The following is a 24,234-nucleotide window of genomic DNA, read 5'->3' as shown; positions in this document are numbered from 1 at the left end:
ATGTATATGGCAAATCAATATGGCTTATTTTCATATGTCAAATTTTGAAGTTATGATACTTGATTGGTTGGGAAGTGGCTCTTTAAGTTGTTTTTCGTGTAATAACTACTTGAGAACCTATCAAGCTTATCAAAATTAATATGCTATTGCTTATGAAAAAAATTAGTTCAAGTTTTGATATTGGCAATATTGGCAGGAACTAGTCCTTCATTGTTTTTTTAAGACTTTTGATATTTGAGAAATTTAATTTTGTTGTTGTAATGTAGCTTATATTAACATAAGTTTAAATGGTCACATGATTCTTCATTAGAATCTGTTGTTATGATTACACTAGATGCTTGGTAAAATATTGTCTCCCCTTTTTATGAGAAGAATCTGCATCCAGAAAAAAATGTTTGAGTAAAACTAAGATCAGTTGAGACTTAGATTGATTGATTTGTGGCTGCTTAACATGCTTAATGTGAGGCAGAAAATGCTACATACATAATCAGGGGTATATATTATATAAAAGTAAGAGGATGTGGTATGATTTCTAATGAGACAACTCTCCTTCAGACACCAAATGTTATAGAATTAAACAACTATACACCAATGTAGGTCAGGGTTACAGTATGTTTAGGAGATGTTAAAAAGTGGAGACATTCAAAAACTCGTAAGTGGATGAAAAAACTGACACTGCAATGGCAAAAAATGAAAAACGATGTAACCATGAACAAGTTCACATAACACTTTATAGAATACTTTAGACTAAGCAATATAAATATTTAAAAAAACTTGAGGTGAATTCAGCTGCTCTGCTTTGTACTAGAACATTATAAACTGCTATTGTGCAATGTAACAGTTTGTAGGTAAACTTGTCATACTATCTGGACATATCATTCTGTATCAAGTTAACCCCAGCTCCTTATAGTTTGGCTTTCACTTTTAGCGAATCAATAAATGAATAATGATGTTAAAGTTTATAATTTTGTTTTAGGCCAAATATTCTATGGATGAGTCATCAATAGCAGCCAGTTGGAAGGGATACAAATCTGTTGGAATAGACAATGATGTTGGAAGGTTGAAGGAATCACTGGAGGAGGAGAAAAGGTTGCATAGAAAGACAAAAGGTAGGTTACAGATTATCTAAAAGTAATAATGTTTTTTCCTTAAGGTGGTACCTAACAGCACAGGGAGATAACTCTGTGAAATCAGCTAAACGTTTTAATCATGTTGTATTGTTAAGGAAATATTGAGCTTCTCAATAATCAAAATTAGTCTTTGTCAAACTTCCATGTATCCAATGTATCCGAGAAAGTGATTGGTTCATTTGTTTTGAAATTTTTATATTTTTTAAAGGGTCAAAGTAAATATTTTGTCAAAATTTTAAGAAAATTAAACGAGCCAAATTAATTTTAGTCAAGGTGTTGGGTACCACCTTCAATGGATGTACCTGGGTTTGAAAGTAATTTTATGAAGAGTTTTTTATTTGACGGCTTTTGGTAGAGGAGGAGTGTGTCAAAGGTTATTATTGTAATAGTATTTTTTATGGCATTACTCAAAAAAAAAAAATGTTTTAAATACTGCTGTGCATAATTTAAATTTATGAAAAAAATTACAGAAAGATTTCGCAGAAGTTAACACTCACAATTAAACATTTGGTTTCATTATTTGAATGCATCATTCCTGAAATATTAAAAGTTTAAAATTGCAATAACAAATGTGCGCAATTTTTTTTGAATTTGTAGAAATTTATATCACATTATACATATTGTTTTAGATGCAAAATTTTGTTAAGAAAGAAAAGGGTTATCAGACTATGGAATCTCAGGTACTCTGGATAGATATGCAAATTTTGCGTCATATTTAGTACAAATAGAATAGAATAGAATATTTTTATTTACCAAATTAGGGCCCCAGGAGGCATATAGCATACAGACAATATTATTATAAACAATAACATATGTATCCTTCAGGGAACTTTGGGTAGAATTTTATTTATTAAAAAATTAATTAAGTATATGACAAAACTGACAGGAATGAAAAAGGGGCAAGGAAGATGGTCACGAGGGGTAAATAATCCATAGTCCTAAGATGTCAAATGTTTAGATATTATATCAGTCTCTAGATTGCCAGAGTCTATACAAATTGTGAATATATTTCACTATTCAAGATCTTTGATTCCTATTCTATATGAAATTTGTATGGAAATTATCTACTGTTTACCAAAAGATACTTTTGATTGATTTACACCAATTTAATGTCACAATGGCACACATTGATAATAATTATATGATGATAAACTTTACAGAGACAGGAGCAAAATGCCAAAAGAGAATTAACAGTCCTCCAGAAAACTAAGGTGGAGTTAGAACAACACATTGATCAGATTATTAAAGAAAAAGAACAACTGAGGAAAAAACTGGAGGAATCTAAAGGATTGAAGTCTGAGGAAGCTAAGGTATGACAGCAAATCAAAAATAAACCATTATAAGGATAGGATATAAATGGCAATATCACTATGTAGTCTTATATAAATAAAAACTAAAACATATTTTTTGAAATTGAAAATGAAAAATGGAGTTTAAGCCTTTGATGGATGAATGGACGGATTAGTGTAAAATATAGTGGTGAATAATATAACATGCATATTCATACATGAACATGTAAATGACTGATTTGAAGGTGCATTCCCTGCATTACTCCTACACCTAGTGAAGGGTTTTTGAAAATGATCTAGTTCACAAGCTTACAGTTCACAGGAGATATTATTCTGATTCAGAGTCAAACATTTTTTTTTCTTACTCCTTAATGTATCAAGCTTGGCAGATTAGCAGCAAATCGACAAAGTTTTCAAATTTTGGTTTCACCTGGCTTAAGACCATTTTGTTTTTCCAAATCTGAAAAAAAGACCTAGGATAACAGACTTTAGTAATATTCTTAGTCCTCTATTAACACAGATTACCTAAATTCTGTTTCACATAAATGCTTAAAAAGTTTTAATGAAACCAAGGTTTTTACAAACACAATGCTGACTAAAAGAGTTATCTCTCTTTACATGTATTTTTTAGGAAATAGATGAAAAATACATAAAGGAGAATGAAAGAATCTCACGAAAGCTGAAGTGGTATGCTGAAAATCAACAGATCCTGGACAAAGATGCTAAAATACTGAAAGAAAAGGAGGAGGAAATAGCTAAACTCAAAGTCAGAATAGAGGAGAAAAAATCTGAGGTATGTTGACGTTTAATCAAACATATATCGTGTATCTATCTACAAATAACTTAACACTTTCACATATTGATCAATTTTTAGTATGCGAGTAACTATGATGAGTAACAGATTGAGTTTATATTTGGTTTTGCTCTGCTAATTTTTGCGGAAACTACAGGCTATGGACCTTAAAAACTTGTGATAAGGGCCATTTGTGTCGTACAGACGTGTGTATTTTTTAATACATTTCTATTTAAAATCCAGGTTCATGGCATACAGCTTTATTAAGATATATATCATCATTGTTTTCCAATTTTAGACAGGAAAGAAGAAAGAAGAAAATAAAACGAGAGCCAAAGAGAGAGCAAATGATGCCAAGAAAATTCAAGATTTGCAACGGCAGGTAAGACTAAATAGTAAACCATCTTAGCCACAGGAATAACAAAGGATTTCTAGATAATGCAAATATTTTTAATGATTGGTATAAATGATTAGGAGAATTATTCTATACCAACAGTTTATGACACCTGTTGAAACCGTTCATTAGCTTGGTGTTCTACCTCGGTACAAAAATTTTCCTTTACAAATTGAAAACCTTTATCATTTCCAAAACCTTATCTAAAAGTGGGGAAAAATGAAGAGCACTAGCAAAATAACTGTTATAATATATACAAAAGAAAGGAAATAGCATACAAATCTTTAAAAAAATCCAGAAAAATAAAGGAAAAAAACAAATATGGAGGACACACCCCAACAACAACCTAGAAATGACAGAATTCTGATTTGCAAATGACAGGTACATACAGTATGTAGTTGGGTTAAACATTTTTCCTAACTGATCACATGAACTATCTTCTATCTAAACATAGGTTAAAGAGATGGAGCAGATTATCCGTCGACGACATCCAAACTCTCTGCCAGCTCTAATTATGACAGCAGCCATTGCTTCTGATGAGAAACCAGGGTCATTAGAAAGAACACCTACTGTCATTGTGTTGGAGAATCAGCTAAAGAAGTTAGAGGCTGAGCTGGAAACAAAAAATGAGGAGTCGGAAAGAATGTTGAGATCTGTAGAACAGAAATATCACACAGTCAAGGTAGTTTACTCATAAAGAATACTATACCACAGTTTTATCATATTGTCCTATTCTTTATAGACAGTTAGGTTGTGTTTTTATATTAACAGCTCAGGAAAAGTCTTTAAAGTTAGTAATCTGTTCTTTGAGGCTGATAAGACTGAGGAGTAATAGCAACAAAGACTGTTAGACTGTAGCCGTAATTATATTTCTGATCAGGATGGCTTGTTTTCATAAGAAATATTACTGTGGGAGCTAGAACAAAAACTTGAAATGCTAATGTAACAAAGCATGATTTATATTTGTATCAATCTAAATATTATCTGATTCCCTGTTTTCTTTGATGAGCAATGTGAAATGTTAATTTAAGAAATGTAGATTAAAAAAAAAATTGGATTATATTATGAATGTCCTTACCTGGTTACATACTATAAAGAAATGCATATTTTCCTGCGTTGTTATTTCCATTCTTCAAACTTTTCATGTTGGGGTTAAATTCACAAGATCTTAACATCAGTAGTACTGATTTGTTCTATGTATTCCATAAGGGGATATTTCAGAACATTTTATATATCGTTAAACTTGGCCAGACACCAAATTGCAATATTTACAGTATGTTTTCCTGTTGTAGTTACAATACGAAGACAGAATAAAAGATTTGGAGGCTCAGCTACACCTCTACAAGAGACCTGATGATAACTCACTAAAGGAATATGACCACCCACATACCAGTACCCTAGCTGTACAGAGAGAGTTAGACAGTGTCAGGGAAAGATATAAAAAACAAGTCGCTGAACTGCAGGCAGAAATAAATAACCTTAATAATGAACTAAATAAAACTGAAACATCACAAGAAGGTATGATATATGATAAAGAAATAGCTAGTTTTAGCATTTATAAAGTCTACAGAGATTTCCTAATGAATACAATGTATATTTTCAGTTGAATTTTAGTGAAAACTGAAACTCTTTGATAAGAATAATAGCACCTCTTTTGGGTTATTTCATGGCAGCTACTATTTATTGGTGGAGGAAGCCGAATTGCCCAAAGAAAACCACAACCTTTGGTAGGAAAACTAATAAACCTCTTCAGCTTTAAGCTTGGTTTGAACTCACAACCTCAGTATTGAATGGTTAGTTTTTACAGTAGTAACTACATAAACCACATGGCCACCGAGGCCCAGTTTGTTTTAGACATTTCCTCACTGACAGGGCTTCAAAGAAAAAATCCTTAACTAATTATTGATTATAGTAAAAGTAAAATGAAGTTTATTGATAAAAAGAGGAAATATAATATTAATATGGCAAATAATATATTTAAAATTGTATCGGATTTTAGTATCACTGAAAAATGAACTGAAGATGTCGAAGGATCAAGAAATAGATCTGAAGAACCAAGTCAAAGTCTTCCGTGCAGAGATTGAGAGTAAAAACCATGACCTTCAAATCTTACAGAAATCCATAGAGAGGCTGAGGAAAGAAAAACATTTGTACCTTGTTAATGGTTTTACCAATGATACAGGTAAATATGAAATGTATAGTATTAAACTGTACTCTTAGAGTGTACCTGTTTTTATACAAATAATGTCTCTACAATGATGATTAAAAAACAAATGTTTAAAATTGATAGAAAGCTAAGTTTATTTTACCCAACCAAAAGTTTTAAAGGTTAACTGTTTTAAAAAACTTTTTTTCTTTCTATTGAGTTTTTTCAATGTCTGGTCCACCTAATTATGGTATTCTAATGGGCTTCTTTTGTTCAATCTTTAGTATTTAATCAACTAAACTACTGTTTGTCCTGTCATGCTTTTTTTCTCCTTGACATTGGGAACATTCAGACTTATATTTGTAAGAGTCACAGAGTTAGCCAGACTTTCAGTTGAAAGAGTATGTGATTATTTTATTTGGTATTAATAATTTTTTAGAAGGGGGCGGGAGAGGTTGTGCATGTTTTTGTGTGTTCATTTACAGATGGTACTGTTTGCCTTTAGCCTATTAAAAAAATCAATTGATCAGGTCAAGTCTTGTATTCTAACTTATTTAAAATATAGAAATAAATGTTCTATAGATTGTTTAAGAAATAATTCTTTCATGCCATGCTCTATGCTCGTTTTAACATGGGTAGGCATTATATTTGTTAATATCGTAATACTGAGCGTTAGCGAGGTATTAAATGTTTACAAATATAATGCCTACTCATGTTAAAATGAGCATAAAGCATGACATGATAGAATTATTTCGATTCTAATCGGAATATTTTGAACTTTTGTACTTCGAAGCGAACCTATAGTAGACGCTCGAAATGTCACCATTTTGATTTGATGAACTAAAACGTTATAGAAAAATCAAAAGTTTATCAATAAAAAAGAACAGAAACATTTAAACTTACTTTTAAAATGTTTTTATTTAATTTCCTAGCGAGCAACACCAACAAAAATGTCCTTTTGGATCTCTGGCATTGTTCAAAATTCATCTTATGTTGCAATTTCAATTATGACATCAATCACGTGTAGTCCATGTTTTATTCGAATTAGAACATGGCTTTGTACCCAAACCTTAAGAAGAACGTAATATTAGAATTTATGTTTTATCTTTGTTTAAATATTTATATAAATATTACTACAATATAAATACTATGTGATACATTGCATAGGCCTTCCTCCTTCAGATAGAAACCCAACAACCGAAAAACAGAATACATATTAAGTTTAACATAGTATTCAACTATATGTTTATATTGTTAGATAAAAATAAGAAGATTAAAGGTAAAGGAAAGACAAGAAAGATGGATGAAGATGAAACAGAAGTTTTATCTGAAACGAATGGATTCACAGAGAGAGTGAATGTCAAACAATATCAACCAGAAACATTTGCTGATAGAACTCATATATCTGATGTGATAAAAGAAAACAAAGTGTTGAAATCAAAGGTATGGTTTTCTCTTAGAGTCTACATGTCTTTGATTCATTAAAATATACTTACCTACCAAACCTATATTTTTTTTAAGTGTGTAACTCTTAACAGACATATATTGTTTTTGCATGATATTTGCCATTGGATAAACAGCAGTTATCAATCAACTAAAGTCCCTAATACTGTGGATTCATTTTTATTCGTGGTATACCAATTTTCATGGGTTTCATGGGTCACAGCGAACCACGAATTTAAGAATTCAACGAAGAATAATCCCGATAAATGTGTATGGAGTCGGATGTTTATTTCCGGTTATGTTATGCAGTTCTAGTATAGTGTTGACTAGCGATAAATATTGTAACATAACACGTGTTTTTTATTGAAAGAAGATACAAGTAGTTTAATTAAATCAATAATAAATATATCGAATATCAGTGATAATTTACTTTTTAAAATTGATTAAAACTGTTCATGGAAAATAAATTGTTAATTATCGTGTCATAGTTTGGTTTACTAGTGATTGAAAATCAATAGGATTAAGTACGGGGATATTGTCCGTAGGTAATATTGTTTATGACAGGAACATTTATTTTCACACCTTTTACTTATATGACTGTTTATTATATCGTGATTAGGGAAATGAGCTTTCAATCATAAAGTTTTGATTGCCTTATAGAATTCCGACAAGCATTTATAAATTGTAAAAACAAACAAATAATTAGTTGTCTCTGTCCATTATTGTAATAGAAGTTTTCAATGAGCACTTTAACCTAAAATGACCAAGCGAGGATTTTGACAATTCAAAACTTTTTCAATGAATTCCTTCTTTTTTGTTTGTTTTATTATTGATTAAACCAAGGAGGTTATATGATCTCCTAAATCAAAAACAAATCCACGAATTACGTATCTGATTTTTTTTTTTTTTGTTATCAGCGATCCACGAATTTACGTATACCACGAAATGTCTTTTTTTCTCTATCCACGAAAATTGATACCCACGAAAATAAATGAATCCACAGTAATCACCAATAAATCTCTATGTCTTTTTATATAAATCAGTTGGTATCTGATAGAATGACTCTTAATTAGTAATACTTAAAATGATCATTAAAAAAGCTGATTCATTAAAATATACAAATATTTGATAGAATTAGAGTGTACAGAGTTACTTCTGTGACTTCTCACTCAGTTCAAGGCAAATTTCTCTTGATGCCCCATTCAATTTAAGGAAATAAATCTTGCTTCCCTCATTTAGTTAAAGGAAAAGTACTATTACTAACTAACAGAATGAATAAATTGTCATTATATATCTTTTGTTAGGTTGATGAACTACAGCTAGAGGTAGATACACATAGGATAGAACTACAGAAATATCAGGCTCATTTTGAAGATAAGAATCGTAAAACAAGAGAAAAATATGAAGAACAGGTACCAGTGACATACATATGTAGATTTATTAGTATGAGTTATCATAATCTATAAAAAGGGACTTTGGTTGGTAAATTGCAGAGCGTTTGTTAATTACAATGATTTTGTATCTAAGTATTTGATCCATATTGTGATTGATACTTAGATGAAAGTTAAGCACATTAATGATTTAATTGTAAAATGGTGTGATAAAAGCATGATACACTTTTGAATGATTGACTTTTAAACAATTTATGATGAGGTTTGGAATGGGAGACTAAATTGGAGTTCCTTACGGGATTTGTTATCATAATTTTTTGTGAAAAAGATAAATTGCATGTTGAGATCACTTCCATAGAAAAAAGCTACATCAGCATCTCATGGGAATAAAGTAACCATGAAGGTAAATAAAAGCTGCCTTTCTATTTAGTTTGTTCCTCTTAATATAACCTTGTGGGTCGATTATATATTTTTGTGATAAAACAAATATAGTAGCATTTTTGAGTTTGCGTTTCGCCTTGGTCAATATAAAGACTGTAAATCATATAGCATTAAGGAGGAAGAGCAAAGACTGCTTGCCCCGAGTCAGAATAATTTGTAAAGGTAAGATGACATGTCTTCCTGCAGACTGTTGGGAAATAGCAAGTTAAAACTCAGGCTCAATTTGTCTGTCTTGTATACTCATATCACAGTAACATGATTGATTGATTGTTGGTTGCTTTACGCCTCATAAGCACAAAAAGGCTATATCGTGGCGAGAGGTTATTCAAATATTTTTTGTTTAAATAAAATTGAGAATGGAAACAGGGAATGTGTCAAAGAGACAACCAAAGAAAGGACAAAGCATATTTTAAAAATTAGACACAAGGTCCTTCAATAAACTAAAATTCTAGACTATAAGCAAATTGATTATTTACAAATAAAAATCAACAGTAAGATAACTTGATAGAAATATCACCCTAACATGTTCTTGTCCTGTAAATGCATGTTTTTATACGACCGCAAAAATTTTAATTTTTTGGTCGTATATTGCTATCACGTTTGCGTCGTCGTCTTCGTCGTCATCATCGTCGTCGTCCGAATACTTTTAGTTTTCGCACTCTAACTTTAGTAAAAGATAATAGAAATCAATGAAATTTTAAAACAAGGTTTATGACCACAAAAGGAAGGTTGGGATTGATTTTGGGAGTTTTGGTCCCAACATTCTAGGAATTAGGGGCCAAAAAGGGCCCAAATAAGCATTTTTTTGGTTTTCGCACTATAACTTTAGTTTAAGTGAATAGAAATCTATGAAATTTTGACAGAAGGTTTATGACCACAAAAGGACGGTTGGGATTGATTTTGGGAGTTTTGGTCTCAACATTCTAGGAATTAGGGGCCAAAAAGGGCCCAAATAAGCATTTTCTTGGTTTTCGCACTATAACTTTAGTTTAAGTGAATAGAAATCTATGACATTTTGACACAAGGTTTATGACTACAAAAGGACGGTTGGGATTGATTTTGGGAGTTTTGGTCCCAACATTCTAGGAATTAGGGGCCAAAAAGGGCCCAAATAAGCATTTTCTTGGTTTTCGCACTATAACTTTAGTTTAAGTGAATAGAAATCTATGAAATTTTGACACAAGGTTTATGACCACAAAAGGACGGTTGGGATTGATTTTGGGAGTTTTGGTTCCAACAGTTTAGGAATTAAGTGCCAAAAAAGGGCCCAAATAAGCATTATTCTTGGTTTTCGCACAATAACTTTAGTATAAGTAAATAGAAATCTATGAAATTTAAACACATGGTTTATGACCACAAAAGGAAGGTTGGGATTGATTGTTGGAGTTGAGGTCACAACAGTTTATGAATTAGGGACCAAAAAGGGGCCCAAATAAGCATTATTTTTGGTTTTTGCACCATAACTTTAGTATAAGTAAATAGAAATCTATGAAATTTAAACACAAGGTTTATGACCATAAAAGGAAGGTTTGGTTTGATTTTGGGAGTTTTGGTCCCAACAGTTTAGGAATAAGGGGCCCAAAGGGTCCAAAATTGAACTTTGTGTGATTTCATCAAAAATTGAATAATTGGGGTTCTTTGATATGCATAATCTAACTATGTATGTAGATTCTTAATTTTTGGTCCCGTTTTCAAATTGGTCTACATTAAGGTCCAAAGGGTCCAAAATTAAACTTAGTTTGATTTTAACAAAAATTGAATCCTTGGGGTTCTTTGATATGCTGAATTTAAAAAAGTACTTAGATTTTTAATTATTGGCCTAGTTTTCAAGTTGGTCCAAATGGGGGTCCAAAATTAAACTTTGTTTGATTTCATCAAAAATTGAATAAATGGGTTCTTTGATATGCCAAATCTAACTGTGTATGTAGATTCTTAATTTTTGGTCCAGTTTTCAAATTGGTCTACATTAAGGTCCAAAGGGTCCAAAATTAAACTAAGTTTGATTTTAACAAAAATTATATTCTTGGGCTTATTTGATATGCTTTATCTAAACATGTACTTTTGATTTTTGATTATGGGCCCAGTTTTCAAGTTGGTCCAAATCAGGATTCCATATCAAGTATTGTGCAATAGCATTTTTCAATTGCACAGTATTGCACAATAGCAAGAAATATCTAATTGCACAATATTGTGCAATAGCAATTAATTTTCAATTGGAGTTATCTTTCTTTGTATAGAATAGTAGTTGATAATCTATGTTGGAAATTTGCCAGACATGACTATGATGTCATTTTCTATTTTTATTTGCCAATAACTTTATGTAAATAACTTCATTGGAAATTTGCCAATATAAAATGTTGCTGGTGAAGCTTTTTTTCCTTATCATATCTAAAATGTTTTTAGATAATGTATGTTGGACATTTGCCAGACATGACTATGATGTCATTTTCTATTTTTATTTGCCAATAACTTTATGTAAATAACTTCATTGGAAATTTGCCAATATAAAATGTTGCTGATGAAGTTTTTTTTATTGTTTTATACAATAAACAATGTATATTCACTTTTACTACCAACCAATCTTTACCATTCAGTGATAACAAGCACTTTATTTTACATTTTAATATTTTATGATGTATTTAAAAGAGTAGTTATTGTTGCAAACTCCATGAGAAATTTGAATTGATATCAGTTTTGGAAAAAGGGAAACGGGGATGTGAAAAAAGGAGGGGGGGGTTTAATTTTTGTCATTTCAGATTTCATAAATAAAAAGAAAATTTCTTCAAACATTTTTTTGAGAGGATTAATATTCAACAGCATAGTGAATTGCTCAAAGGCAAACAAAGTTCATTAGACCACATTCATTCTGTGTCAGAAACCTATGCTGTGTCAACTATTTAATTTTAGATTTAAATAAGTTTGAAGAAGAAATCTTTAATTGATTTGTAAAATCTTGACATTTGTTTTGTGTAAAAAAAAACATGTAATGTCATAAATTTGATCACAATCCAAATTCAGAGCTGTATCACGCTTGAATGTTTTGTTCATACTTGCCCCAACTGTTCAGGGTTCGACCTCTGCGGTCGTATAAAGCTGCGCCCTGCGGAGCACCTGGTTTGTCACTTGACATTAAACTGCCATCCAATCACCAATCAAAATTGAACTATTTGTTTTATATAGTTAAAATGTCTTGAAATTTATCTTTTCACAGATTGGTGTACTAAGATCTTCACACCAGAGGGAGCTACAGAAATTTTTGGCTGACAACGCTTTACAACATTCTGCCTCTAAAATGGCAGAGTTACAATCAAAAACAGATGCTCAACAGGTAAGAATGCATTAGATAAGAAGATGTGGTATGAATGCCAATGAGACAGCTCTCCATCCAAGTTACAGTGAGTTAAAAGTAATCTTAACCTTCTTTTCTGTTTTATAATTTTATAAAAAGTTATTCATCTTTCTGTGTTAATGGCTTGTACATTTGATGAATAAAACAGTAAATTATTAAAATAAATGATCATAAATTTCTTTTTTTTTAGGTGATGATAAAACATTTGAAAGAGCAGTTAAATAAATCACATTTAGATTCAGAACAACTTTCTATACTTCGAATACAGAATGCCAGTTTAGAAAACCAAATTGACAAACTGAAAGAGGAATTACGTGAGGCAAAGAAATTCCACACTCCAGTAAGTACTGTTACTCTGGTGATATATCTTAACCCCTTCATCAGGAAATTTGTCTTGAATTGCACAAAATAAAAGGGGTCAATTGAGACATTAGTTATTTGCTTGTTTTTTACTTTAAACATGTATATCAAACTTGAATACTGATAGGAATTTAGAAAAGTATACTTCTCATTATTTAAACATCTCTGGCATGCCTTTGAAATATTTTTGTTTTTGCTGTCCTCAGTGATATTGTTCGCTTTTTTGAAAACTACCTCTACCCTTTTTATTGGGAAAATGTGCGTCATTTTTATCAAATTGGGAAATTTATTATAAACCATGAATTTGACTGGATCTTCAATTTGAAGACCCTTTTTCAAGAGATAAACCCTCATTTGAAATAAGACCCCTTATTGTCAGTGATGATACATAAATAGACCCTCAAATCTGCACATATAGTCATTTTAGGCATGAAAATGGTTTAAATGAGTTTTTTCAGTTCGTATTCGTGCACAATTACTACTGAGACTGCACTGTTGGGGAAATAAGTTGTCTTTTTGGGAATAATTTTAAGCCATTTTTTTTTTCAAAATGGGATTTTTTTTCTCCAGGGGAAAGTCATAAAGCTCCTTAAATTTCTACTTATTTAAACATTGTTACGGCCAGAAATCGCCTTTAAATTGTAGCCAACAAAAGACACAAATCAATAGTAAAATTTAACAATATTTAATATACAAAAGTTTACAAAAGGTATTACACAAATATTACTGTTAACTTAACTGTCAAAATATGAGTCCAATCTGTTATCTTTATCTGTATCCGGAAATCTTTCGGAATCCAATTTGAATATGACGTTCACTACTAATGTCACAATCCAGTATGATGTTGTTTGTAGAATAAAAGTGTCAATCCAAATGCTGTGAATACTAATGTCTATCAATGTCTATGTCCAAGTTTAATTATGAGAGTTTAACTTTAGTGTCTGTATATATAGTGTTGTCATGGAAAATTCTAGAACACTCTATAATGGAACATTGTGGAAAATCCTGGAAAGTTACAACGGAAGTTTCTGGAATAACGTAGAAGTTTAAATTACGCATCTTTTATCAGGATCATTCTAGAAAGTTCCAATCATTCATAAACTGCACAGTTATAAGATTATTTGGTAAACAACTATCAGGCCATACAACACAAATTAGGCCAACATAAATAAACATAATAATTAGTAATTTACAATATCATAACACCTCCCCCCTTAAAAGAAGTTTTAGTGTAACAAAAATTTATCATGAACAATATGAACAAAAATACATAATATATACAAAGTGATTTAATAAGCTCTAGATAAAGCATCAGCTATTACATTATCTTTACCCTTAATATGTTTTACAATTACATCATATTCCTGTAACAATAAACTCCACCTAGTCAACCTCTGATTCTTGTTTCTCATTTTATGCATGAAGGTGAGAGGATTATGATCAGTATAAACAAGAATAGGATATACAGTGGGATTCAAATATACATCAAAATGTTGAAGTGCTGACAACATTGCAAAACACTCTTTTTCAATAGTTGAATAATTTTTCTGATGTTTATCTAATTTCTTAGAAAAATATGATATAGGTTTTTCAACATTATCATCTGTCTCTTGATATAAAACAGCTCCTATTCCTACATCGCTTGCATCAACGGCAAGTTTAAATTGTTTTTCAAAGTCTGGAGTAATCAGAACTGGACTATTAATTAAAAGTGATTTGCTATTTTCAAAAGCTTTTTGACAATTTCCGCTCCAGATAAATTTAGAATCTTTCCGTAAAAGATGAGTCAATGGTTGAACAACAGTAGCAAAATTTGAACAGAATTTCCTGTAAAATCCTATCATGCCTAAATATCTCATAAGTTGTTTTCTATTTGTAGGAGGTGGAAATAGCTTCCACTTTAGCCATAATAGGTTTTACTTGACCTTGGCCAACTGTATGCCCTAAATAATCAACAGTGGCCTGACAAAATTCACTTTTACCAAGATTAACAGTCAAATTTGAATATGACAATCTATCAAAAGTATCATACAAATGTGTTAAATGCTGTTCCCAGCTATCACTACATACAATAAGATCATCAATATAAGCATAACAACAGTCTAAATCTTTTATAACATTATTGATCATTCTTTGAAATGTAGCTGGAGCACTTTTCATGCCAAATGGCATTACAGTATATTGAAATAAGCCATCTGGTGTAACAAAAGCTGATATTTCACGAGCTCTCTGTGTCAATGGAACTTGCCAATAACCTTTCAATAAATCAAATTTGCTCACAAATTTTGCTTGACCAATATTGTCAATACAATCGTCTATCCTTGGAATCGGATAGGAATCAGATTTTGAGACTGAATTTACTTTTCTGAAATCAGTCACGAAACGAAAAGTTTTATCTGATTTTGGCACAAGGAGACAAGGAGAGCTCCATTCACTGTTACTCGGCTCAATAATATCATTGTCAAGCATATATTTAATTTCTTTTCTCATAACTTCAAGTTTGAGTGGATTGAGCCTGTAAGGATGTTGCTTAATTGGACAAGCATCTCCGACATCAACATCATGACAAACAGCAGTGGTTTTGTTTGGCACATCTGGAAAAAGATTTTTATAAGAAAATACCAAAGTTTTTATTTCTTCTCTACGATCAAAAGACAGATGTGCAAGTTTTGAATCTAAATTTGACAAAATTTCTGAATTTTTCAATCTAACTGTCTCTTCCATAGTTCTACAACTAAAAATTGGTTCAATTACATCTGGTTTGTCATGATTGTTCTCAAATTTAACCATGCCTAAAGTGGCAACTGGTTTACTATCACATAGAACATTAGTACGCTCAAAATATGGTTTTAACATATTAATATGACACACTCTATTTTGTTTGCGCCGACCTGGAGTTTTTACAATATAATTCAAATCATTAATTTTACTCTCTATTGTATAAGGACCACAATATTTAGCCTGTAAAGGATGTCCAGGGACAGGCAGAAATACAAGTACGCTATCACCAGGCTCAAAAACTCTGTCCCTGGCATCTTTATCATACCATATTTTCATCTTGTTCTGTACATTTTTTAAGTTTTTCTGAGCAATTTGACAAGCAGTATACAATTTTTCTTTAAATCTAGATACATAGTCTAAAAGATTCAAGTCAGTATGTTCAGTGAGCCACTTTTCCTTAATCAATTTTAACGGTCCCCTTACAGTATGACCAAATACCAACTCAAAGGGACTAAATCCAAGGGATTCTTGAACAGCCTCTCGAACCGCAAAAAGTAGAAAGTGAACTCCATCATCCCAGTCTCGGTCAAATTGAAGACAAAAAGTTCTAATCATGTTCTTCAATGTTTGATGAAAACGTTCTAAGGCACCTTGAGATTCTGGATGATAAGCACTTGATCTGTACTGAGCAATCCCTAACTGGTATACGACTTGCTGAAATAAACCTGACATGAAATTTGATCCCTGGTCGGACTGTATAGACTTAGGAAGTCCTACTAATGTGAAAAATTTGATCAAAGCTTTGACGATAGTAGGTGTCTTGATATTTCTGAGCGAAATAGCTTCAGGAAAGCGGGTAGATGTACACATAATTGTCAATAAATATGCATTTCCAGTCTTGGTCTTTGGTAAAGGTCCAACACAGTCAATTAGAACTCTGCTGAAAGGTTCGTCAAAGGCTGGAATAGGCAGAAGTGGTGCTGGTGGTATTTTCTGGTTAGGTTTACCAACAACCTGGCATATATGACATGATTTGCAGTATTCTGCAACATCATTTCTAAGTTTAGGCCAGTAAAAATGCTGCAAGATCTTAAGGCAAGTCTTCCTTATACCTAAGTGTCCAGCCAAGGGGGTGTCATGGGCAAGACCAATAATTTCTTGTCTATAAATTTTAGGCACCACCACTTGGTATAGCACTCTCCATTCCTCCTCTGGGGTAGCATCAGGAGGCCTCCACTTCCTCATTAAAATACTGTCCTGATGTTAATAGCATTCGGCCACTTTGTCTGCTTCCTCCTGTGGTTGAGCCCTCTGGCTGAGCTGAAGAACCTCAGGGTCTTTATGTTGTTCTTCGAGTAAATTATTTCGGTCTAATGAATGGCTGTTTACATCTGGCCATGGCATAATAACATTTTTGTTAACACTAGGTGGTTTTATAATAGCCTTTTCTGAGTTACCAGGATCTTCAATATCAGCTATAAAAGTGTCAGAAAGGTCCATGTAATCAAACTGGTCTTCTTGCAAATTCTCATCTTGTTGTTTTCTAGCCATCGCCCTAGTAACAACACAAGCTGGATACAATTCAGCATCATCTTCAGGTGATTTAACATCCACCACCGGTTCACTGGTAACAATTGGTTCAGCAACCACTTTGTTCCTAGCTAGATCATTTCCTAGCAATAAGGTAACACCCTCTACAGGGAGATTAGGACGAACACCTACAATAACTGGTCCAGTTATCAAATCTGACTTCAGATAAATACGATGGAGAGGAACATCTATACAACCTAACTCTACACCTTGTAACAAAACGGAGGCACCAACAGAAGTCTTCTCGGACAAAGGCAACACACCTTCTAACAATAAAGACTGAGAAGCTCCAGTGTCCCGTAAAATCTTAATAGGCTGAAGAGTGGTATCATCAACAATAGAAACAAACCCATCAGACATAAAGGGTTTGTATTCCTCCATGTAATCACAAAAACTGGACTTAAAAGCCTGACTCGCAGGACATTCCAATGTACTGGTAATATAAGGTGTCGTACAAGCACTGGTCTTCGGCTTATTATCTCGTTCATTCTTCTTCTGGAGTCTAAAACAATCAGCCATCAGGTGACCAATCTTCTTACAATAAGCACAAGTCAGTGACTTCTTCTCAAAAGTATCAAATTTTGGACTAGACATATTATAACTGGACTGACTCTTATTCTGTGGAACAGGCTTACTATCAGTACGCTCAGTGCTTTGATTTTTGTAATTTCCACTGGAAGTATTAACATTTTGACTCTTGAAACTTCTTTTATGTGAAAGAGTATAATTATCTGAAATTACAGCCGCATCATGTATTGACTCAACAGTTTTGTCGTCTAAATGTGTTTTTAATTCTGAATGAACACATTGTTTAAACTCTTCTAATAACATCAATTGTCTTAGTTGATCAAAATTGTTTTTTGTTTTCTTTGAAGTAAGCCATTTATCAAATAGATCTTCTTTTTCCCGAGCAAATTCCACATATGTTTGCGAATCAAACTTTTTATAAGATCTAAATTTCTGTCTATATGCTTCTGGTACTAGCTCATAGGCTTTCAAAATTTCCTGTTTCACAGTGTCATAATCAGAACTTTTTTCTGATGGAAGTGCGGAGTATATTTCAGCTGCCTTACCCTCAAAAACACTTTGCAGCATCGTAGTCCAATACGGCATTGGCCATTTCAAATTATTAGCAATTTTCTCAAACTGTGGAAAATATTTATCAACTGTTTTTTCACAAAATTTCGGAACCAAACGTATATTTTTTGCTGCATCAAAATAATCTGATTTCGACTGGACTTTAGTGTTGCTTTCTTCTTTGACCATTTCAATTTTCAGTTTTTCCATCTCTAGCCTTTCTCTCATTTCAAGTTCTTTTAATTTTAATACATCTTCTTTTATTTTCTCCCTCTCCTTCATTTCCAATTCTTTTAATTTAAATTCATCTTCTTTTTCTTTTCTCTCTATTTCCAACCTTTCCTTCATTTCCAGTTCTGCTTGTTTTAATTTAAATTCAGCTTCTTTTCTTTTCTCCATCTCCTTCATTTCCAATTCTTTTAGTTTGAGTTCATGTTCTAATTCAAGCTGTTTTAATTTAAAGGCGTCAATATTTTCAACCTTAAGTTCAAGAGCCTCTTCACCTAAAATTTCTGAGTCAACTAATTTGTCTATAACCAAATTTTTTATAATTTGTTTTCTCATAGATACTTTAAAAACTAATTTCAGTTCTTTAGCAAGCAACACTAATTCCTCTTTCTTTAAATTATCAAAACTCTCCAGGTCTGGCGTTTTCAAAAATTTACCAGCATCAAATGCCATTTTGTAGAATTTTGTTGGCTAGTTATAATAAAAATATTGAATAAATTTTGAAAAAGATATTTTCGTTATCCCGGACGAGCCCCCAATTTCTGTTACGGCCAGAAATCGCCTTTAAATTGTAGCCAACAAAAGACACAAATCAATAGTAAAATTTAACAATATTTAATATACAAAAGTTTACAAAAGGTATTACACAAATATTACTGTTAACTTAACTGTCAAAATATGAGTCCAATCTGTTATCTTTATCTGTATCCGGAAATCTTTCGGAATCCAATTTGAATATTACGTTCACTACTAATGTCACAATCCAGTATGATGTTGTTTGTAGAATAAAAGTGTCAATCCAAATGCTGTGAATACTAATGTCTATCAATGTCTATGTCCAAGTTTAATTATGAGAGTTTAACTTTAGTGTCTGTATATATAGTGTTGTCATGGAAAATTCTAGAACACTCTATAATGGAACATTGTGGAAAATCCTGGAAAGTTACAACGGAAGTTTCTGGAATAACGTAGAAGTTTAAATTACGCATCTTTTATCAGGATCATTCTAGAAAGTTCCAATCATTCATAAACTGCACAGTTATAAGATTATTTGGTAAACAACTATCAGGCCATACAACACAAATTAGGCCAACATAAATAAACATAATAATTAGTAATTTACAATATCATAACAACATCCCTGTCTTTAAAATGCTTTGGTTTTGGGGTTTCTAATAAAGGTAAATTGGTGTATAAAACTCGACCAATTCACTCACAAACAAATAAAAGTTATTTTATGATATGTTTGTGAGTGACTTGGTACAGTTTATACACCAATAAATTCCTTTAAAAAGCTGTTTATTCCTCATGATCCTTTAAAATTGGCGATACAGAATATATTTTTCCACAATCGTAACCTCTATCACACGTAAATTGTATATTTGTGTCATTGAATAGACCTGGCGCATGAATACATGTGTAGGTTAACGTAAAAATGTGTGATCAATGAAATTTGCAATCTGATAAATAATAAAGTGCAAAAACTCTTATTATCATTCAAAGGGATGTTTCGTGTTAGTATCTAATTTTAAAACAATAAAAGCGAAGTGTAAACATATTTTGTAAACATTGATCCAGATTGTCTCATTAAGGCTGCTATCTAGTTTACATTGGTTACAAAAAGAAGTTCGGTCAACGTCGTCTATCGAAAAATAAACAATGTCAAGAACAAGTACCAGAAGTCCTCTCAAACAATCATATCAACGTATACCCTAATATGCATATCATATAAGAATTATTGAATAATATTTTTATTTATTTAAGGTGGTACCTAACACTACAGGGAGATAACTCTGTAAAGTCAGCTAAACGTTTTAATTACGTTGTTTTGTAAAAGGAATATTAAGCTTCTCAATGATCAAAATTGGTTCTTGTCAAATTGCTATATAACCAGTGTATTTTTTCTGACAAAACGGTTGGTTTAAAATTTTTGATATTTTTACATTTTTGTTGAATAGTCAAAGTAAATACTTTGTGAAAATTTTATGAAAATTAAACGAGCCAAATTAATTTAAGTGAAAGTGTTAGGTACCACCTTAATGTGAATATTTATAGGAAATAATATTGTAGGATTGTTTCTGTGTAGTATGCCCTTACTGTTGAAAGGAGTGTTGACTAGGAGTGCCTAGCCTATTAATATTGCCTAGGTGTGCCTTGCCAATATATTGACTTGGAGTGCCTTGCCTATATGTTGAATAGAAGTGCCCGCCATAAATGTTGACTAAGAGTGCCTTGCCTAAATGTTTTGCCCTTTATAATGTTATACATATTTTTGTTTGTTATAGGAAATGAAACATTTTGAATCAATTCAGCAGAAGATAATTCAAATGGAGAAAAAACGTGAAACACGTGAACTTGAACTGCATCAAATTATAAAAAATGCCAAACACACAGCTTCAGTGGAAATGGACCAGGAAGCAAATAAATGGAAAGGAATTGTAGATTCTAAAAATAGTGAAATCCAAAGATTTAGAACAGAATTGGATTCCATATTAGACGTTTTAAAATTACTCCAAAAACAAGGAGTTGTAATACCTGTCAGTGCAGCAGTGTCATAGCAGTAGCTCTTTAGTAGTTTTATCAATTTAAAATTTGTATTAATATTCCGTCCTATATATTTTCAAGAGATTGAAAACTTTATATTATGGTATTCTTTATTATATAACTGTAGTCCATGATCTGTTTTAAGAAAAGACAACCAAATTATAATCAGGAAAAGAGGAAAACTTATATTTGGTATCAATTTAAAAAATATTTTTGTCAATTATTTGACCAATGTCTTTAACTTCTTTTTAAGAATTATGCAGATGTTGTGGTTGTATCAATAATAAAATTTCTACACAATTTAATGATGTGGTGCATTCTATTTGTCACATGTGTATTTTTGTTTATGTTTCACAAAACAACACGTTTTATAACTGTTCATATACCTGTACCTCATTTCATGGAATTGTGTTAAACAAACCTTTGAAATTGCTTAATATATCTTGCTTGTTACATGCAACTTTTCACTGAAATCTTTATAATTTTTCCCTAATCTGTTTTATTTTGTATGCCCCACCTACAATAGTAGAAGGTGCATTATGTTTTCTGATCTTTGTGTCTATTCATTGTTCATCCGTCCGTTGGTCCAGCCCTCTGGTCCGCAGGTTAAAGTGTTTGATCTAGGTAGTTTTTCATGAAGTTGAAGTCCAATCAACTTGAAACTTTAATATAGTACTCATATTCCCTTTGATTTGATCTTTCTATTTCGAATGCCAAATTAGAATTGTGATCCCAATTTCATGGTCCACTGAGCATAGAAAATGATAGTTGAGTGGGCATCCATGTTCTACAGACATACTGAGAGATTTCTTGACAGTTTATGTTTTGTTTAACAATGTATGTTGAATATGGGTCCTTTTTCAAACTATCATTTTTTATTTGCAAAATCTAATGAATGTTGCAAAAATTTTATCCAGGAGTATATTTGCTTTTTTGGTTGATTCTATGTGAATGAAAATCCATAACCAATTTGAATGTTACCCTTAAGGCCTTTTAAATTTCTGAGAAAACCATCGGTAATTCTTATTATGTGATCAGTTGTTTCCCCTTTATTTTCCATTGAACGTTTAGAGTTGCCTCATTTAAGAGTTGTATACTCTGTATACCATTTGGAAGTTACTGTTTTTTTTTAATACTGTTTTAAAAAATTAACAGTACTTTTGTATGATGTTGTACTTTATAAAACATGTCAAATATTAAATCAACCTGATTAAAGGGAGATAATTTCTTAGGAATTGTCTCCTGATCAGTACTAGAATTAATTATTAAATATCTTCTTGAAATGACTATAAAGACCACTACTTAGAGAGGTTTTGTATGATGTTGTAAGACATACAAAAGTTGTGTCAAATACTTAGTTTTGTTTTAGTTTTATTATATATTTTATTTTATTTATCATTATCATTATTTAACATATTGTTCAAAATTGTATACATGAAATGAAAATATTTATAATAAATTTACAATTATATATTTGTATATTTTATAAATTGAGTAGAATTTTACTTTGACCTTTTGACCTTTATCTTATTTACTTCAAATGTCTAAGGATTCTGTGTCATTACTAAATTTACCAAAACCATTTTTTTTTCATTTCCATGAAAAAGGTTTTAGGTCACATATCTCATTGAAACAATTTATCATAGTACGACCATTTTGGACAATTATAGCAAAGCTTCATATAGACATAAAAAAACATGTTATAGATACATTTTACAATACAAGGATATATTTAGTTATGTTCTCAGCAAATGATTAAAAATTTTCCAAGTATACAAATGAAATTTATCTCATCAAACGGAACATTCATAGTGACAGATATATCCCTTTTTGTCATCTGCGTTACGCGTTGCAGGAGACATGGAAATACTGGGTGTCCGTCTGTCGGTCCGGTCTTGTAAGCGCTCTCACATGTACAATTCTTGACAGATTTTTATGAAACTTTTATCATAGGTTTATATCAACAATGTCTTGGCGAATTTGTAAACCAATGCCGATCAATAATTTTTAGAAGAGTTATGCCCCTATTCATATGGACAATTGCCTTATGGGCTCTCTAATGTGTACAGTTCTTACCAATACAGATGCCCTATGTTATGAAGTTTCCATTTGTCACATGTCCTTTGTCCCTGACCTCATTTTCAAGGTTCAGTCAATGGTTTGAAAAAAAAAAAACATTTAATGGTTTTTGTCATTTGAATTTATCACTTATGAGTAATAGAATGATTTAATTTGGTATATGGAATCCTTGTAGGGTCTTCATGTCCGGCAGACAGAATTTATATGACATCGACTTCATTTCATTGATCAAGGATCAATTATTAAAGTCAAAAGTTACATAATAAAGTCTGTTTCTCAGATACTATAAGCACTAGGTCAACTATATTTGATGTATGGAATGATTGTAAAGTGTACATTTCAGAATGGCAGGTTTCATTTTACCTTGAACTTATTTTCATGGTTCATTGATCAATGTTTTGTGTTTTGGTCTGGTTTTTTTCAGATACAATAAATTATCGGTTAGCTGTGTCTGGTGTATGGAATTATTATAGGCTATACATGTCACTCTAGCAGGGTTCATCTTGACCTTGTCTTCATTAACATGGATGATAGATAAAATGAAGTTTATTTGCCATTGGTAGTAAATCCTTTTTCTGAATAACTTTCTACATAAGATTGATCATGATAAGTAAAGCAGTGTGTACTGTTGTTCCTCTTAACACGTGGAATGACATATTTGGGGGATATAGGACATCATAACAATACTGACAACAACACCTTTCTCGCCGGCCAAAATAATAAAGAAGCAAGTCTACAAGGTAAATTACTCCTGTTGTTTTAAAGATGTTAAAAATGATTTCATATGTTCACAAAAGAATGCAGATGTGAGCTTTCTCATCACTTGGCGTCCGTCATCATCGTCCGTTAACTTTTACAAAAATCTTCTCTGAAACTACTACGCCAAATTTAACCAAACTTTGCCACAATCAACCATAGGGTATCTAGTATAGATAAATGGGGAATGTGTTCCCATGGACACAGATGATGTCCCCACTTGCATACAACATTATAAAGGGACATAACTCAAGAACAATAAAAGTGACGCTACACAAATTTGTACTTAATCTGAGTGGTAATAAGTATTGTGTATAGGTTTCATAATATTTGGTTGGGGCAAACTTAAGTTACAGAATGGAAACTAAACATTTTGCAATTTTTATACGCCCGTCAAAATTTTGACGGGACGTATTATGGTATACAAATGTCCGGTGTCCGTCCGTCCGTCCGTCCGTCTGTCCGGCGTAAACATATCGCACCGTAACTTGAGAACGACTAAT

The 24,234-nt window shown here is 31.8% G+C and overlaps 2 protein-coding genes across 2 annotated transcripts in view; one reads left to right on the top strand and one right to left on the bottom strand.

Moving 5' to 3' along the window:
* The window catches only part of LOC143049636 (uncharacterized), a 193,982-nt gene that overhangs the window by 56,008 nt on the left and 113,740 nt on the right, over window positions 1–24,234 (bottom strand). The gene's annotated exons all lie outside the window — the stretch shown is intronic.
* On the top strand, window positions 989–22,008 carry LOC143048764 (centrosomal protein of 162 kDa-like). The gene is made up of 13 exons (XM_076222637.1): window positions 989–1,051; window positions 1,760–1,810; window positions 2,291–2,440; window positions 3,051–3,212; window positions 3,511–3,594; window positions 4,061–4,288; window positions 4,899–5,124; window positions 5,606–5,788; window positions 7,011–7,195; window positions 8,500–8,607; window positions 12,239–12,355; window positions 12,567–12,716; window positions 20,638–22,008. The coding sequence occupies exons 1-13, from the start codon at window positions 989–991 to the stop codon at window positions 20,908–20,910; spliced, it is 1,980 nt and encodes a 659-aa protein (XP_076078752.1). The 3' UTR covers window positions 20,911–22,008.

This window comes from Mytilus galloprovincialis, chromosome 10 (genome assembly GCF_965363235.1).
Source record: "Mytilus galloprovincialis chromosome 10, xbMytGall1.hap1.1, whole genome shotgun sequence".
Classification (NCBI taxonomy): domain Eukaryota; kingdom Metazoa; phylum Mollusca; class Bivalvia; order Mytilida; family Mytilidae; genus Mytilus; species Mytilus galloprovincialis.
Note: the sequence above shows the minus strand (reverse complement) of the source record. Positions and strands in the feature narration are given on the sequence as shown.

Coding starts and splice junctions, on each gene's coding strand:
- LOC143048764 (XM_076222637.1), top strand. CDS start 989: ATGGATGAGTCATCAATAGCAGCCAGTTGGAAGGGATACAAATCTGTT. Junction 8,608..12,238: donor GAGAAAAATATGAAGAACAG/GTACCAGTGACA, acceptor ATCTTTTCACAG/ATTGGTGTACTAAGATCTTC. Junction 12,717..20,637: donor CAAAGAAATTCCACACTCCA/GTAAGTACTGTT, acceptor TGTTTGTTATAG/GAAATGAAACATTTTGAATC.